The sequence below is a fragment of the Thalassophryne amazonica genome, chromosome 14 (assembly GCF_902500255.1).
Source record: "Thalassophryne amazonica chromosome 14, fThaAma1.1, whole genome shotgun sequence".
NCBI lineage: Eukaryota > Metazoa > Chordata > Actinopteri > Batrachoidiformes > Batrachoididae > Thalassophryne > Thalassophryne amazonica.
Window position 1 is genome coordinate 10,467,183 of NC_047116.1, and position 18,154 is coordinate 10,485,336.

The 18,154-nt window shown below is 41.3% G+C and overlaps 1 protein-coding gene across 15 annotated transcripts in view; it reads left to right on the top strand.

The window, feature by feature from the left end:
• Positions 1 to 4,963: 4,963 nt before the first annotated feature.
• caska (calcium/calmodulin-dependent serine protein kinase a) overlaps positions 4,964 to 18,154 on the top strand; it is a 221,200-nt gene continuing 208,009 nt past the window's right edge. For 6 of the 15 annotated variants that reach the window (XM_034187157.1, XM_034187158.1, XM_034187162.1 and 3 more), the window contains exon 1: positions 5,472 to 5,530. In XM_034187157.1, the coding sequence (XP_034043048.1) occupies positions 5,472 to 5,530 (59 nt within the window). Of the gene's footprint in view, positions 5,531 to 18,154 lie in introns of all 15 variants that reach the window. The other 9 variants (XM_034187150.1, XM_034187156.1, XM_034187149.1 and 6 more) reach the window with 2 other exon arrangements.

The following is an 18,154-nucleotide window of genomic DNA, read 5'->3' on the forward strand; positions in this document are numbered from 1 at the left end:
AATTTGTAGTTCTGTTAGATGCAGATGAGGACCAGTGAACCTCCTATTTTGGGTCATGTTGGCATCTTTTAACATGCAAAATAATAAAGCAGGTGAGATGCCTATCAAGACTTATTGCTAATCGCAGAGTCCTGATGGCCACTAGAGGCCACTGTTGCTCATCCCAATCGTTCCTTTTAAATATGAACAGATACAATTGTATTCTTGTATTTGCTTGTATTGTATTCCCCAATAATTCAACTCAAGGTGCACAGTTTGTCTGCAAACAGGCTGACAATATGACTCCTTATTTGACCTTTGTTCAGCTGTATGATTCTTTCTGAACTGATTCATAATCCTGTGTCAGATTTCACCCACTGCCACACCTCAGCGTGTTAATCTTTAACGGCGACACCTAAAGTCATCGTGCTTCTATCGTCTCGTTCACTTTGTGACACAGATGATGATGATGTGAACATCTGCTTAATAATGTTGCTGTAAACTCAACAGTCCAGTCAGTTGTTCATGGACTGGGGGTGGACGCCCCCCCTGAGGGTGCCTAACCATTCCGGGGTTGAGAATCAGGGGAAAAATGTGAACCACAAAAAAAGTTAAGATAATTTCATTCATGTAGGAACAATAAACCAAATTGTTTCAATGCTGCAGACTGATTAAAACTCAGCAAGACTTATTCACAAAGCAAAATAACATAAAGACAGGCTGTTTTTTTGTGGGGGGCAGGCGGTGGTGGTGGTGGTAGTGGTACAGATGATGATCTTATTGGTCACAATCAAAACAGGACAGGGAATCAGAGACAATTCATACCCTCCACTGGGTTGAATTGGACAACCAAAAAGGGCCATTAAAGGACATAGCCTTCATACAACCACTAGGTGGCAGTAAATGCTCACATTAAATTTTACAGTAGCTCATTTCTGTAGGCTATCCGCTTGACAATAGTTGAAAAACATTTAAATAACATTAGAACATATGCACAATTGTTTCCTTGCAGTATGCGAATGTGAACAAACTCAGAAGATTATGCACCCCAAAACTGTTTTGGAAGAGCGCCAGACGTGTAAACATTAGGTCTGAGCTGCCGAGCAACCTTGCAGATTACTCACTCTTGAATGTCTTAGGGTGAGGATTAGAGTTTAGTTTTACTGAAATGTATGATTTGATCTTGAAATTTTAATGGTACTTTCATTTCTGGTGCACAACTTTGCGCTTTTTCTAATACAAGCGAACACGATGGCATCACTACTTTGAGATTTTCCTGATGTCTTTGCTGCTCATCGGGCTCCAGATATAGCATACAATTAGCAGTCATGCTAATTTCATGCAAATATGAAGTGGCCAAGCGGTTAAGTGCTCTTGTTTCCACTGTGGAAGGTTCATGGTTCAAGGACACCCCAGGCCATTCTCTAAGTAATGCGGAGTTGCGTCAGCAAGGGCATCTGACGTAAAACCTATGACAAAACTTGTGGCACCCTTGAGTGAAACAAGAGAGACGGCAAAGGGAGTTACTATGAATAAATGCATTTAACAAAAAGCAAAACATGCTACAGAATGATGACACAACAAAATAAATGTGTATTCCTGTGACTGCGAGTTACACATATGTAGTCTATGGCGCTGCTACATGAGACATTTTGCATACCAGACAGTGCGCACTGTGAAAGCAGAAGATAAACCATAACAATGATTGAGCGTATGTCTTGTGCAATAGCAGAATTCTGATACGTCCAGGCCCAATTCTGGGGATTTGCATTTGCATACTCTTTGGAACACATTTAGGGATGTCAAAATCCAACCCATTGTTCGCATTGTGCCACCTGAGTAATGGATAATCATTGCATTGGGGCAGTGCATTAGTCAAAGTAGTACCTCCCCCCACCATACACACAGTACTACTGGGCATGGGGCCAAAATATCTCATACCTGTAACCACATAATTTTTTTAAATACTCTAGGTGCTTAACTAATGTTTATGACTGCAATGGTAAAAACAAGTCTGAGGAGTGGACCAACAACATTCTACTGCTCGATGGCTCTAAGGCAGGACTTGATGGGGTAGTTACTGCCCCAAAAATGCCAGTAGCACATTACTGGTATGTTGCTGGATGTCAAAACCCAACACCTCATCTGCATTGTGACACCTGGTTAATGGGTTGCTTGTTGGGGTAAAATACGTTGGGGACCTTGTGTGCCCTGTGGATGGTATAGTAATCATGAAGAACAGGAACTCGAACATGAGATGGCTAACAGGGCTCTGGTAAAACAAGATGTTCTCAACTGTGGATGAGGCGGAGGAAGTAATGGTTTGTAATCCAACGGCTGTGAAGTCAAATGAAGGCTGCAGCAGGTCCACAGACCCCAATTGTCTGGGATTTCCCAGCCATCGGCTCAGGCTAAGGATCTGTCAAGGACTGTGTGTTTGACAACATGAAACGACATTCCCACGTTAAGCAAACACATGCACTCTGGATAGACCCTGGATGTAGATATCCCGTATGGGTATCATGGGAAACAATCTTCCTCGCCACCAAGGGACTGCCACGAATCGATGATGATGGAGCACATTTAAGTCCAGTGTTGCTGTATTGGTTTGTTGTCTGATAATCTGGGTATGACATCACTGAGAAATAATCAAAAATGAAATTCATTGTCAACAATTAAAAAAGCAATATTCAATTCAATTAATTTTCATTTATATAGCGCCAAATCACAACAGAGTTGCCTCAAAGCGCTTCATACAGATAAGATCTAACCTTACCAACCCCCAGAGCAAGAGTGGTAAGGAAAAACTCCCTCTGAGGAAGAAACCTCAAGCAGACCTGACTCAAAGGGTGACCCTCTGCTTGAGCCATGCTACAAACATAAATTACATAACAATTCACGGACGAATATACAAGAAATGCTATTGGCGCACAGGACAGGAGGGTCGCCAACACAAATACAACTCCCATCTCTGGATGGAGCTGCACCTTAAACAGAGAAAAAAAACGTTATCAATTAGTTGCTGCATCTATTGATTTTAGTACAATTAAGGCACATACCAAAGTATATACATTTAAAAAAATACATGGAAAACACAATAAAGTGATTTTAAAATTTCTGGTCAATGACAAATGCAGACTGACATGAAGCAAAACTAAGATAAGAATCTGAGTAACAGGCTTGGACTGGTAATCTGTGATTTTGGGCATTTGCCCGGTGGGCCGCTGCACGTTTAGACGTGCGTGGGCCGGCCGTCCCATATTTATAGAGATTATGGAAATATACAGTGTTCTCGAACCGCGTGCTGCTGTCAACACAAGGAAAATCCGTGATTGGTGAAGATACAGCATTTAATCGGTGCAGCTGCAGAGCCACTTCCTGAATTTGTGTCAAAATAAAAGTTCTGTAGTGTTTCATACACGGCGCAGTCTTATTCTAGGTTTCAGTTTTGTTTCCGTTTCATCACACAACGGAGACTTACATCGAGCACAATGACTGACATGACCAACAGCCAATGACAATGGAGAAGCATACAGGGTGGCCAATTAGATTGCAGGAAGAGCAGGCGCCCCCCCCCCCCCCCCCAAAAAAAAAAGTGTGCACCGGAGGAGACGTGCCCTCCTGGAAAGCTCGTGTATTTACGCACCATTGTAAGAGACTGACAAAGAGTGAAGAGTGATGACAGTATTTTTTTATTATTATTATTTGAACGTATAGACGCTCGGTCAAGTGATCTCTTGCATACCACAGAGCCGGTGTTCTGTCGAGATGAGATGCGCCAACTTTCGACACTCTGAGCTGTGACGTACCTTCGTGTTGTCCAATAGGAACGACGCGTCGGACCAACACACGGAAGACTCGTGGCAGAAACCACTGATCTCTACAAAATGGATTGGACCAATCCGATTGGTGCAGAAACCACTGATCTGTACAAAACATTAACGTGTGACAGGACTGCTCATTTATAGAGCAGTTTTCTGAAGAAAAATCATTGGAAATGTTTTTTTGTTGTTGTTACCTCAAAATTTCTGATTACTGTTAAAAAAAGTTTAGAACACTTGTAATTAAAACAGGTAAATAAATCAATAAATGGTTCTTTAGAAACCTTTCATCTGTATTAAAACCACCTGTTATTTCAGATTAGATAATTTCTTGTTTAACATAAGGAACCTCAGACATTTATTTTTAGACAAATAAAATAACATGGAAACTTGTATATTTTTTGAAGTCTGGTAGATTATTTCTATCTTATTTCAACCAGAAAAACAAACACTAAATAAATACAAATTTTATTATAAATGCAAAAGGAAATAATTTAACAATGACTGCAGTGTGATTGTAAAGTAGGATTTCTGTGACATAAACCTCATGATGTTTTATATATATATATATATATATATATATATATATATAGTCATTTAAACTTGTAATTTTGTCAAAATATGTAATAGCCTTTAATGTTATCAGGACGCCCCCTCGTGGCGCCGGGTCCGCGTTTTGTACTGTGATCAAGGTGAAATGACAGTGAAAGTGTGTGTTTAGGTGTGTGTTCATGGTGTTTAGGTGTATAGTATTTGTTCATTGGGGGTTCGGTATGGACGGGTGGGTGTGCGTGTTTGGGGGTGGATTCGTCGGGCCAATAGTGGGCTGGTCCAGAGGAAAAATGCCAGGGCCGAAATTTGTTCCCAGTCCGACCCTGCTGAGTAATAATATTTTTTCATTTCACTGTGACTTTAAGATTACTTTGAATGCAATGGCGGTATTTTCTGAACATTTAATTACAACTCTTTCCCTCCTCTTGGCTTTCAATACGCTGGGGAAAAAAAAACGCTTAAGGAAACTGCGGTTTTTGGATCGCTTCCCCGGCACCTCCGCTCCGCCATCTTGGTTCAAAGCCGATAGACCTCAACAGAGATCCGCGGGAAACGGCTGGGAGCCAAAATGGAGGCCAATGGAGCAGTTTCACAACCTCGGTGTAGGAGGAGCCTGTCTCCTGAGGTGGACGTCAGGGCGCAGACAGAGCAGGAGCAAAACACAAGTGGACGGGCACCCCCGGAAAACACGAACCCGTGGATGGGAGGGATGCGAAGGTGCCCGTAACCCACCTGGATTGGCGCTGTAACCGGATCCCAGTGCTGTCACGCAGCGGCGGAGGAGTTTACTGTCATGTTTGTTTGGCAACCGGGTTTGTTCTGAGGCAGCCCGGGGGAGCGGTGGCAAAGGCGGGTCGAACCGGCGGACCGCTAAACTGGATTACTGAGGTCCCCCCCCGGTGCCGCCTCACCCTCAGCGACGCAGCGTTTGTTTTAGGGGAGGCGGGGGTCGAAGCTGGGATTTAGAAACGCTTCTTGAAAACTCTTCACCTCCCGCCGCTGCGCCGGGTTTGTCTGTCAAACGGTCAACTGCTCGTGGCCTTCGTCTCCCCCGTTGGGCACAATCCGGATTGGGACGCATATTTCGGGGATCGTTTCCCCCCCAGCCGGGGTCGGACTATGGCGGACGACGACATTCTCTTTGAAGATGTGTACGAGCTGTGCGAGGTCATCGGCAAGTAAGTGAAACGCGTCAGTGCTTCGTTTCACTGCTTCACCATTAGCTTCGGTCTCAGGCTTCAGTTAGCGACACTAATAATAAAAAAATTGGTTCCACTCGCACCAGGAGCGACATGGGGAACTCTTAATTAAAACAAAAAAATTAGTTGACCCCGAAAATCGTGGAAAAAGCTCATATATTAGGATGTCTTCATGTTAATCCCATTATGTGACTATAAATCAATGAATATTGGACTTGTGTGTATGATCAGGGTGTACACCCAACAACTAATGTTTGAAGACATTTATTAAAGAAAATGACCGAACTTTGGTTGTAGTTTCTCTCTTTTTTTTTTTTTTTTTTTCAGTTTTTAATTACTGGAAGTTGAAGGTGTTTGGGTTGTGGGAAAACAGTTGCAATGTGCCCGTAGGTCCGGCTGTAATGCCTCTGGCTATATCAGGTATATATGTTTCTTGCAATATGTAAAATATTTTGGCCCATAATCAGAATTATACTGCTGTGTGAAACATCTCAAAATCTTAAAACAGTGACCTTTAAGCAGAAGTATTGTTCATAGTTATACACTTTTTTTTGTATTTCAGAAACTTAAACCTTGACCCTTCTCGTAATTCTGATCTTTACCCTAAACCATTCAAGCTAAAGTAGTACTACTCAGCTGAGACATTAAGTTTAGACCTTTGTTATAACATTTGAAGTACACACTGGCCTTTCAAAAATGGCAGTCAGTTTCAGGAGTGCAGGGGTTATAGCCTCAGATGACAGTTTTGAGAGTGCAGGTTATTCCGAGCTTGTCCACATTGGCATACTGCACAGACACACGTATGTGAATTCTGCACAATATTGGTTTTGGTCCACTTTTGGACTAGACTTGCCCTAGTCTTGACTGTCCAGGCCGTTTTTGATTCCACCCACTAAAAACATGGTCTGGATCCAAGCATTTTTACTGTGAAGCGGTGAGGGCACCATCATGTACTTAAAACAGACCAGCGGCCACTGATTGGATGAGAGCTTCTCCATCATCATCATTGCAACAAGTTGTGCAGCAACCCAGTGGTTAATGCACTTGGTTTCAGTGTGGAAGGTTCCTGGTTCAAACCACATCCCTGCCTCATTTCTCCATATTATGCGGAGTTGCGTCAGGAAGGGCATCCAGCATAAAACTTGTGCCAAGTCAACATGTAGATCCATCTTGGATCTACTGTGGTGATGCCGAGTGACAACAAGGGAGCAGACAAAGGGACTTACTCTCCTCTTCCATTTTAACGCCCTTTTTTGCCTTATAGCATCTAAGTAAAATGAGTGGTGGGGGGTGGGGGGGGGGGGTGGAGAAGCAAAACAAGAAGAGAAGACTGAGTTTTTCACTGCCGTTTGTGGGTGGGGCTTATTTTCATTAAAATTGCATCAAACTTTAAAATTTCATTAATTATACTAGAAACATTCTGTGCATCTTTATGAAAATAATTCAGACATTTGTTCTAATATCTATTAATGTGTAGAATTTAACGAGGATCTGGATACAAGTTCCCATCCAGTGGAACAAAATGCATTTTTTTAATGAAGTGAATTTATTTCCATAACTCTACAGTAACAAATAGGATGAGAATGGCCATGGCAGAGTACTGTACTCTCAACGTGCCCTTTTGGTTTGTTGAAGTAGGGATGAAGTACCACACAAGTTTGAAAGAAAAATAAATGTGCCACAACACATACAGTTGTCATTTTGCCTGTCGGATGCAGCTGTTGGAGAGTTTAGAGATTTGTCGAGCGTGTCACCTGTCCTGTCAGTAATGTTTTACAAGATCTCATAGATCTACTTTGTGTGTGTGTGTGTGCGCGCATGCGACATATTCACATAAAACATATTTTCAGTGTTAAATGAATTTTGAATTGAGATTTTTTTTTTTTTGCAATTGTGCTTATCACCCTTGAGCTTAGATTTCTATAGCATAGTTTCTCTTTTTGACTCTGTGGTATTCTGTGCACTTTGACCTGGCACAAACTACCAGCTTGCACCAGAGATTAAAGGTGTGCTCTGTCAGTAATGCACCCGGCACATCTGGTGATTGTTAGAGGCTGGAGGTTTCTTTCAGGCTGCTTGGAATAATAATTCACTCCGCAGCTAAAATGAGAGCAGAGCACATCTCAAGGATGTAATTTTGGAGAGAAGTCTAAACATTTAAGCAGGCCGTGTTTGTCTGTAATAAATTTTATTTGGTATTATGCAAATATAATAGAAAACTATAACATATGCATTACCTTTTTATAGGAATCTTATATTATATCATAAATCAAACAAAAAAGCCTTTTGCAACTCTGTTACAGTGTGACAGGTTAATTACAGAATGGCTGCTGTGATTACGTTTCATTTTCTGCCCTTCGCTGGAACAGCAAGAACACACATCTTGGAATGTCACCATTAATACGCTCACATTATATTATTTTCTCTGATAACACTGGAGCAGTTTACAGCTTCTCGTTTGTTTTGAAGTCCTTTCACACATTCCTCCAAAAACATCTTTGACCCTGTCTTTATGATCTGGAGCAGATGATCTAAAGTGCATAGTGCAGGTACGCTAAGGTGTCACACTATGGGTCGACTAAACTGATCAGTAACGGATTGAAATATTGTTTAATCAGTGTCCGTGGATTTGGGGGTCTGATGGATGAATGACATCACATTTCCACTGACACACAAGGATTCAACAGAACAGTTTTCCTGGTTTCAAGACATATATGTGCGTTGCGGGGAGCTGGATTTGAGCAGGATTTTCCGAGGTCTGAAAGCAAATGTAGCTAGAATCCAGCTAGCTCAGGGATCATGACACTATACTTCTTTACTACATTTGTGTGCTAACAGTGTCCTCTCCACTGCGGTGGTGTTCAGTCCGGGTGCAGCAGCGAGGACAGCAAACAACCGTCTTCCTCTGTGGTGCTTTCTCGCCAAGAGAGTGTGCCGAGTGCACTCTGGATAGAAATGCGCACAGCTTACCTGTCTTTTTTTTTTGTCTGGCCTTGGCTAAGTGAACAGCTGTAATTCATGTTGATACGTTGGGAACTGTCCTCTCTCCCCTCATGCTGAATTCATACCCTGCATTGGAGCTTTAGCCAATCAGAAGCCCCTTCTGAAGCATCAGACAACCACAGGATATGAATGCATGAGTGTTGTAGCGGTAACAAATACAGACAGGACAAAAGGTAAACAAACGTGCATCCACCGGGAAAGCGCTCCGTCTTATGTCTGCTCAAAGTTGTGAGCACATACAAAACTTTCTGATGGACTCGTTGGACATCAGCTGACAAGGAACACATTTAATGAGTTAGAAAACAGAGAGAGACAGAGGGAGAGAAAAATGAGAGAGGGAGAGAGAGAGAGTGAGAGAGACAGGCAGAAAAAGAGAGAGAAAGTGTGCTGTCTTTTCTCTTTAAGTCTATACAAATAAGGCTATAAAAGTACAAGTACTTAATTCTTTCACCAAAACATCAAATTTAGGCTTTCATTTTAGATACACCTTCTGGCAAATTGTAGCTCAACTTACAGGTCTCCTTTTTAAGAAAATCCTCATATAATGTCAACAATAAGGATAATAATAATATTAAAGCAAACAGAGCTCTGGTATTGGATCGGAAAATAATTGGCAGATATCCAAATTCAGGTATTGGGATCGGATCGGAAGTGAAAAATTGTGGATCGGTGCATCCCTAATTGGCACAAATATAAGCTGTGGCCTTTTTTTTTTCGTTCCTGGCTATAATATGTGAAAAATATGAGTTTGTCTTATAATCATGAACTTTCCTCCGCCTGCGTGCTGCCCCGTGTAAGGTGCTCAACTGCACAGCGGGAGCAACGTGGGGATTAAGGACATTGTGCAACAGTCCTCAGTCATTTTTATGATCTGAAGGGGATTTGAACCAAGGATCCTCTGGATAAACTCTTGACCATCACCTCCCTTCAAGACTGTAGTAGAGTTATTTAGCACTGTTTTGAGTGGGAACTCAATCATTGCAGTGGTATGTAACTTAGTGCTGCAAAATTGACTGTGCACAGTGATTGAATTTGACACAGTTCCCAGTCCAGTCTTTTTGTTCTCAGATACTGCGAACAAGAGAAAGATACAATGACTTTGGTTGGTAGGATGACACTGCTGCAGCGGGCAGCAGGTTTTACTCACGGTGCTGCAGCCGACAGACTGCTGTGTTACTGTGCCAGCTGGCTGCAGAACCTGCACCACACCTGGGGCTTTCCTGCATGATGTCACAGTGCGTCATGCAGGAACTGAGGAAGAGGATAAGCAGAGTGACTGTTGAGAGAGACGGTCCCGTTGTTTCTGACACTCAACTGAAGATGACAGCTGAATGAGTGAAGGAAAATGTTTCGGCTTTGACTGTCATCAGAGCCGTTGGTCTGGAGTGAGGCACTTCATTGGGCGAGCATTCATAAGATTTATTTCATTCATTTAAAAGCAGAAAAGCAGAAATGAGTACATTACAAGACACTGAATGAAAAGGAGCAGAGAGAAGAACATGTCTTATATTTTATAAGATCCATGTGAATTGGGAGCTCTGCAGACTCGACAGACGCCGTCACTCAGCGGCTCGACTGGTTCTGAGGCGTGCTGCAGTGTCACAGAGATGGTTGGCTGTTTGATGGGGTGATAAGACCTGAACTCTGCAGTACATGTTTGGGCAGGCCTGAAAACAGACTGCGCTCTTTTTATCACAAGCAGTGACGGCGTCTTTATCTTTCCCAGTTCCAAGCACACCTTTGGACCCTGTCCAGTTATAACAGTATAATAACCACAAGCATGTGTGAGTACACATGGGATCAGTGCACCAGGAACTCTTTGAGTCCAGAACAGTCACTGCACTTGTTTTGAGTTTTTTGAGTTACAGCGTTTTTCGTTGTAGTCCACAGATGTGCTGTTTAAATGAGAGTGCATCTGTCCCTCATTTGTCCCGCTGGTTTTTATATGGAGATGTGCTGCTGCAGCACTGAAGCAGCAGATCTGGTTTTTGGAGCTGAAAGAGACTGGATTAACAGCAGGGAAAATGAACAACCCCAGTGTGGCGGCACCTGGTCTGCAAACTAAGCATTTTATTTTATTTTATTTTTGCCAAAGTGACAAAAAATAAACAAATAGGATCATTTTTATGGCTCCTACCAGTTACACTTAGTGCCACATTGTAGGAACATTCACTCAAAGAAATGGTGATTTGATGATTTTATAAGTTTTCATTTCTGACCACTAGGTGCCAGTAATGTAAGTTAAATGTGTGGTAATGCAAAATAGCAGGTAGGAGTACACACTCCTGTCCAGTTAGGGGCAGTAGTGTGCTAATAGGTAGCCAACTCCCAAGAGACATTAGGAGAAGAAAACGACTGGATGCACAAACTCTAAATCAGATTAGACTGAACCCCGAAACTACAAGGAGTGAAACAGCATCTGTCAAAAATAGACTTTGATCGTATTTGAAGTGAAGCAGAGTGTAAATATGTTTGTGGAGCATGCTGCTGGTGTGCCGAATAGAGAAGTGAAGCAGAGTGTAAATATGTTTGTGGAGCATGCTGCTGGTGTGCCGAATAGAGAAGTGAAACTGGGTGTAAATATGTTTGTGGAGCATGCTGCTGGTGTGCCAAGTAGAGAAGTGAAACTGGGATTTATTTCAGTGTGCAAAATATTCCTAAGAATTGCAGTAAGATTGTGGGCAGTGATCCTGTGCCCTCCTCTGATGTGGACTGTAAATGATGACTTATAATGAGTGTATTTTGTGTTTAGTCAGATTGTCTTCATCTCACATTTTATATGAACATCTGAGATAATTGTGCGGCAGCATGGTGGCCAAGTGGTTAGTGCACTTGGCTTCAGTGTGGCAGGTTCCTGGTTCAAACCCCCCCCTGCCACACTGTCCATGTAATAAACTGGAGTTGCATCAGGAATGGCATCCGGAGTAAAATCTCTGCCACTTCAGCATGCAAATCCACATCAGATCTGCTGTGACCAATGGATAGTAATTGAGATAACTGTGCAAAATATGCAAAATAAACAGGTAGCAGGCAAAGAGGTTTTCACTGCAGGGTGGATGTTTAGGTCACTGTGCCTGAAAAGCAGCGTTATGTTGAACGCTGCTTTGTCCTACTGTGTGTGTGTGTGTGTGTGTGTGTGTGTGTGTCTGTGCACATGCATCATTTCATGTGCACGAACAGAATTTAGCCCGAAGTTCTTGTTTGTAGAGCTCTGACCTCGGACATAATCGTGTGTGTGTGTGTGTGTGTGTGTGTGTGTGTGTGTGCAGTGCTTCTGTCTTGTTGCTGTCACATTGATCCAGCATGTTGTGTTAAGTTGCATCCGGAAGCTCCCCCTAAAAAAAAAAACAAAACAAAACAGATGACTTAAGGCTGGGAGAAAATAAATAGAGAGGTTGGGACCAGCGCGATGATAAAGTAAATATGGGACGTGAGAAGAGAGATGTGATGAGGGAGGTTGAGGCGCACCATTAGTTTGACTCGCATGCTAAGAGACGTCTTTGCCTCGAGGCTACGCACATTTGTAGTTCTTCATCTTCTGAAAAGTTGTGTGCATGAATCACAGTGAAGGACATAACGCGGCGCTGTGCAAAAAGAAAAATGCTCAACTTTTTCCTCTCTCTCTGCCCATAAGGACAAGGGCATTATAATCAGCTTGGTGCGTCTTCACAAACAGATGTCACAGATGTTGATCTGTCGTGGCTCTGCTGTGGGGTGGGTGAACTAATGTAAATTTGCCTCTATGAAATGTGTAATTTTAGTCCATTTCAATGATTGATGTTTTTTTAATAAACTATTTAAAGCAGCAGTTTATGTCATACGTACCTCAATTTATTTTTAGTTTTTGTAGAGTTGCTGACAAGCAGCGTAATCAAAGCTGATTATGGAGTAGAAGTAAAGTTAACGCTAATTGGCAGCAGTACAAAAAACATATTCTCTGCTTTTCTTCTGCTTTTAAAATGGCATTCTGCACTTCATCTCTGCTTCTATATTTGTATTCTAAACACGTTCAGGTCGCATTGTTGCACATCAGCTCACAATACAGGGAAACACTTCAAAATAAAATCAGCACTGTGAGGTTCAAGGTGACAATACTCAACATTCAAACATAAATTCAGTTGTATTTAATTAATACATACATGAGTCCTTTATGAATCATATACAGTATATAAAAACTGTTAGTCACACTTTCTTGTCTGTGCAATAACTAGAACAAAATCAATCTGGTTTTCACCAAAACTGAACTGGATGACTTAAACGAGTGTGTCTGTGATGAGTTTGAATTTACAAAGATCCTCAAAGCCCACCACAGGGCCAGAGGTGGGGTGTCTTATTTTTGGCACATACACATTTAATTTTGCAGGTTACTTAAGGAAGAAGAAATCAATGAGAAATCATTACAAAGCATTTCAGTTCAATATTTAAGTTTCTCTGTGAAGTAGATGAAGGAAAATCCTACAGCAGGTAAACTCAGTGTTAGCTGACTTGGAGTTCTTTTATATCTAGTTAATAATGGCTATAATATTACTTGCCGAGGTACTTGGTACTCATTGATGCCAAGTACCAATACGAATATTTAATGATACCATTGCAGTTTTATGATGACTTTGAAAACATGTTTTATTCATCAGTTGTTCCTTACTTTGTGATTGTAACTGCTCCCAATATCATTAGCTTTGCTTTTATTTACAAACATTTCACTTAAATCATGGAACTTCACTTTTTGACTGCAACAAATTGTCCTTTAACATTAATTTTGTGTTTCTTAACAAAGATGACACTGCCAGACATCTCACTTAAAAGTAACCCATGGACTTCAGCACTACAAATATACAACACCAATAACTGAACTAAAACTGTCCATCACTAACTATTCATGTCCGTGAAGACTAAAAGCCTTTTTTGAAAACGCGAGGGATGGATTCATTTTGATGAAAAGAAGCTTCTCTGCTGTTATCAGCTGTGAGACTTTTTCTGGTTTTATCTACAATATGTGACACTGAGATAAACAGCCTTTCACTCCCCACACTATTTTTTTTTACTTTTAATTAAACACGTACCGGTAACATACACAAATACAAATCGGAAATGTTTTTTTGGAACATGTAATATTGATGAGCACGGTGTGCGCGCACATGCACACACAGTGTTGTGTGGCATCTCCACAACACACGGAGGCAAAATGGAGTAATTTTAACATAAGTTTATTTTTTCTCTGTGGATTATGGGATAATTTCCTCGCATTCAGAGAGAATATCCCGTTGCCTGTGGTAAATGAGCTGTTAATGAGGCGCAGTGACTCAGCTTCTTGCCAAAATTACTCACGAACCTGATGGACAATCTCCGCCGCTGAAACCATGATCTGAGTTCTGACGAAGGAACTGGCGCAAAGTGCAGTGTCACAGAGGAACTTTTTTCAGCCACACAAGGAATTAAAGTATTTTCAGATGTTTTTTCCAAACTCAGGAGGCTTTGTGTAGATTATTTTCCTTCAAGATCGTATGATGATGAATTCCACTGAAACGAACGAGTAAGACTTTATATTTACTGTGTGTGTTAATTTAATCCACATGATGGACAGCAGCTTTCAGCCCAGTAATGGACAGCATTGATGGGTGTATTTCAGCTTATGAGTAAATTACATGAAAACCTGTTGTTGTTTTTGTCAGTCCGGCTGCTCCCGATAATGTTCACGGTCGCCACAGTGGATACAGCCAGATCCGCATTGGTATTTGGCACAAGTTTTACGCCGGATGCCCTTCCTGATGCAACTCCAGTTTCACCTGGAGAAACGCACACAGCTGCTGGAAGAGGTCTCCCATCCAAGTACTAACCAGATCCTGTGCTGCTTAGCTTCTGAGATCTGATGGGATCAGGCTGACACAGAGCAGACCGGCTGAAAATTACATGAAAGCTTGTAGAAATACACAAATTAGCCACGTCGTTGTTTAAGCCACAGTGTTCAAAATGTATGAAAAAAGTAGCGACTTATAGTCCGGAAATTTCAGAGCGTGTGTGTGAAAATCCCACATTGAGAGATTGACATCATGCTGCTGTAAAGGGGTATCGGGTCTAGGGATGGGTATTGATAAGATTTTATCGATATCGATGCCATTATCGATTCTGCTTATCAATCCGATTCCTTATCGATTCCCTTATCGATAAATCTTGTGAATTTTGTACTAAAAGTAGACTTTACAGGTTTTCTATGTATTTCATTGAGTCTTAAAGTAAATAAATATGAAATTGGTCACTGTGTCCTTGATGTCTGGACATAAATAAAAATAAACAAAACGGTGTTTCGCTTTGAAGTTATTAATTCAGACTGGATTGTATCGTTCTAACTTGACTCCGCAGAGAGCGGCGCAGCTTTTGGAGCTGTGTGAACAGAACGGAGGACGATTCTCCTTTCTTTCTTGCAACAAGACAGGAGTCCAGTTAGCAACTTTAATCCACACAAAAGTGACTCACAATTGACATATTCAGGGATGAAAGTGGTGAAAACAAAAATAGCCGAACCCAAAATTACCCCCCAACACCACCTGCATGAAAATGTTTCAATTCTAGAAGCTCTGAAATGCAATCTGGGACTATTCCAGACAATAAACTGGAGTGAGTGCAGAATCCATTTAGTGAGGAAAAACAACTTTCCTTACTCAAATTCATTCCAGTAGTATTCTGCTCTTACCAGGATGCAGCAGTTTTCTATCTTGGCAGATAGTTCTGGAGGAAATCACTGAAGAAATTAACACATTGAAAATATGGTTTGACCGAAACAAACTGTCATTAAACTTAAATAAGACAGGGATGAAGTGGAGGTGTAAGAGTCACTAGGTGTTCACAGGAAACACTTATTTATTTCTGTATGTATCTATGTATTTATTTATTATGTATGTTCATTGTTAGTTGGTTTTATATTTTCTGTTGTGTTTCTATTCAGGTTCTTTTTGTCTCTTTCTCTAAAATTGTATATAATAACTAATCATTAGATTATTAATATATAAACAAAATACATTTAAAAAATTACAATTTGTAATATATTTGACTCTTTTACGACAACAAACGCTTGACAGCTGCAACTGCTTAATGCTAACTTTAACATTGAAAATGCCATAGACATGCTAACGTGTTAGCATTGGTCCCGTTTTTAAGTTATAAAATACATCTATCAACTGTTTCAGAAGACCATAACAGGTCGGTTTAACATAAAAAAGGTAAATAATACTCACAGCCATATGCTCTTTAGGGTTTTAGTGGGGAAAAAAAAATGAATCAACGAAGCAATGATCGAAGCACTGCTTCGATTGGTTCAAGGTTCAAAGCAAAGCCGCGCTGCAGAAAAGTTGATTACAGACCCGCTGCAGGGTCTGTAATCAATGTAGAGAAATTATAATTTTCCTGACAAACTCCCCCAAAAACAACGGCCACTCTGAAGGACCGATAAGGGAATCGTTAAGTAAAAAGGTTGTTGATGTTGGTGGATCGAATCATTTCTTAACGATACCCGAAAGGAACCGGTTGTCGATACCCATCCCTAATCGGGTCACGGAGTATTAGAGACTATTATGATTACAAGTATGAGTAAATGAATACAGGATCAGGCTGATACTCAATACTGCTATCGGGATTGATGCATCCCTATCACCAATGAAAACTTTTGTGTCGGGGCTAGCTTTGATTCTATGCATGTTAGCGAGGTGATATGATCAGACAAGAGGTCAGTTTCAGCAGAGTTCCGGTTCAGGGCACAACGTAAACAAAAGTCATGAAGTATGGACAACAAGACAACAACAAGAGAACGTGTCATCATCATAATTCCCCGTGAACCCGCTGGATCAACACCATCCACATCCTCGTTAGTCATTGTTTACGTGCGTTGTAAAACGTCAGCTGGTACCGCGGTGCATTCTGGGAAGCGCAGGGGCCACCAGGGCATTATGGGAAACGCTAAAGTACAAAATGTTATGGATCTTGCTGAGTTTTCTCTCCTTTGTTTGAATCATTATGTTCCACATTTGGTGGGTTACAGGTGAGTGTCTGTGCAACCTTAACGTGATCAACGCTGTGCAATGTCTTTGTTTCCAAGACTGGGAAGGTGACATTATCCTGCCTGAACTATAAGGGCACTCATTAAAGCACACACCTCCACCAGCAGTCACTGACGTTCATCACAAGCACCTGGCAGCATTTTCAAGCGAGCAGTAATTGGTTTGGTAATGATCGCCATCTGGATCATCAATAAAAATAAATGTCTTCTTCCTTATGTAACAAGCAATATGAAGATCATTAAATGGCTTTTCTAACGGTCCCGTTAAGAAGCAAATGAAAGTAATAACTGAGGCTGCATGTCAGTGGTAATGATAACGCTGCTCCAGTCACAGGCCATTCAGAGGTGATGCGATGGCATCCGCGTCTGTCTCAATGTGCGGCGTGTTGGTGTTAATGGAGCCACAATGGGACGAAATATTTCCCCACTGAATGCATCAATGGCGGGACGAAATATTTCCCCACTGAATGCATCAATGGCCTCACTGTTCTGTTTGGACTCTCAGTGGATTTTAACAGTGCACTTTGTGCTGTAACGGATGATGTTGTTGAACTCACATTCTCCATTGCCAGTAAATAAATTCCTCATCATTTGCATTCCTTGTCCCAAGTTGGAGTGTCCAGGGTGTGTTCTGACCGCTGAGTGTAATGAGTGCAGGCCGGGTCCAGAACTTTTCAGGTGTTTTGTGTGTGTGTGTTACCCTGATGGGTTAGCTGAGTAATCAGGTGGGACTGGATCACATGTGCAGCAGCCTTTTTCACTTTGCTCTGGAAGCATTGATTCGGAGCAGCACGTTTCTCTTTGGTGCTTCTTCCTTCAGTAGAGTGGTGTGTTTCCTTTTCCTGTAGATGGCGCTGTCTCAGGGTCTCTTTTGGGATTTGTGTATGTTTGCAGGTGTCTGTGTTGATGTCACATGGACCACTGGCCTACGTTAGCATTGTTTTATTTGATGTATTTATAGACTTGATTTTCTTCTGAGGTTTAACAGGAGGAGTGGTCTGGTTCTGCTGATGATCCGTCCATATTGTGGCACCATTCTTTTTTTGTCCTGTATTATTTGGAGTGTAAGTCACATTTTTTTACTAGTTTGGGAGGTCCTGCGACTTAGCGATGTATGTCCCAAAAATCACACAGTCATCAATTATAAAAATAAGTATAATTACTATTTATATCAGACTTTTACAGGAATCAAAGCAATAAACAAATAAATTCTAATAATAAAAGAATAAATGGCAATAATAATAAGTCCACGACAACAATGCTCAAAAATCCCAAATTAAAGATCTGATAATACAGAAAAAAGGTGCGCCTTATACTCCAGTAAAGACAGTATATGTTTGGTTGTCCTAACTTTGCGTTCTTAATACAGTTCAAAACTTACGTCACAAATGTGTCATTGTTCAGAGACTTGATGATCTTGTTTTGAGCTTTTTGTCATATTAGTTCTCTTTGTTTTCAGCTGTACCGTAGTGACGTGATCACCATATGGTAAATGAACTGGAAATAGTCTGCATTTCTGTCACACTGTTCCATTTGGAACATACACTCAAATT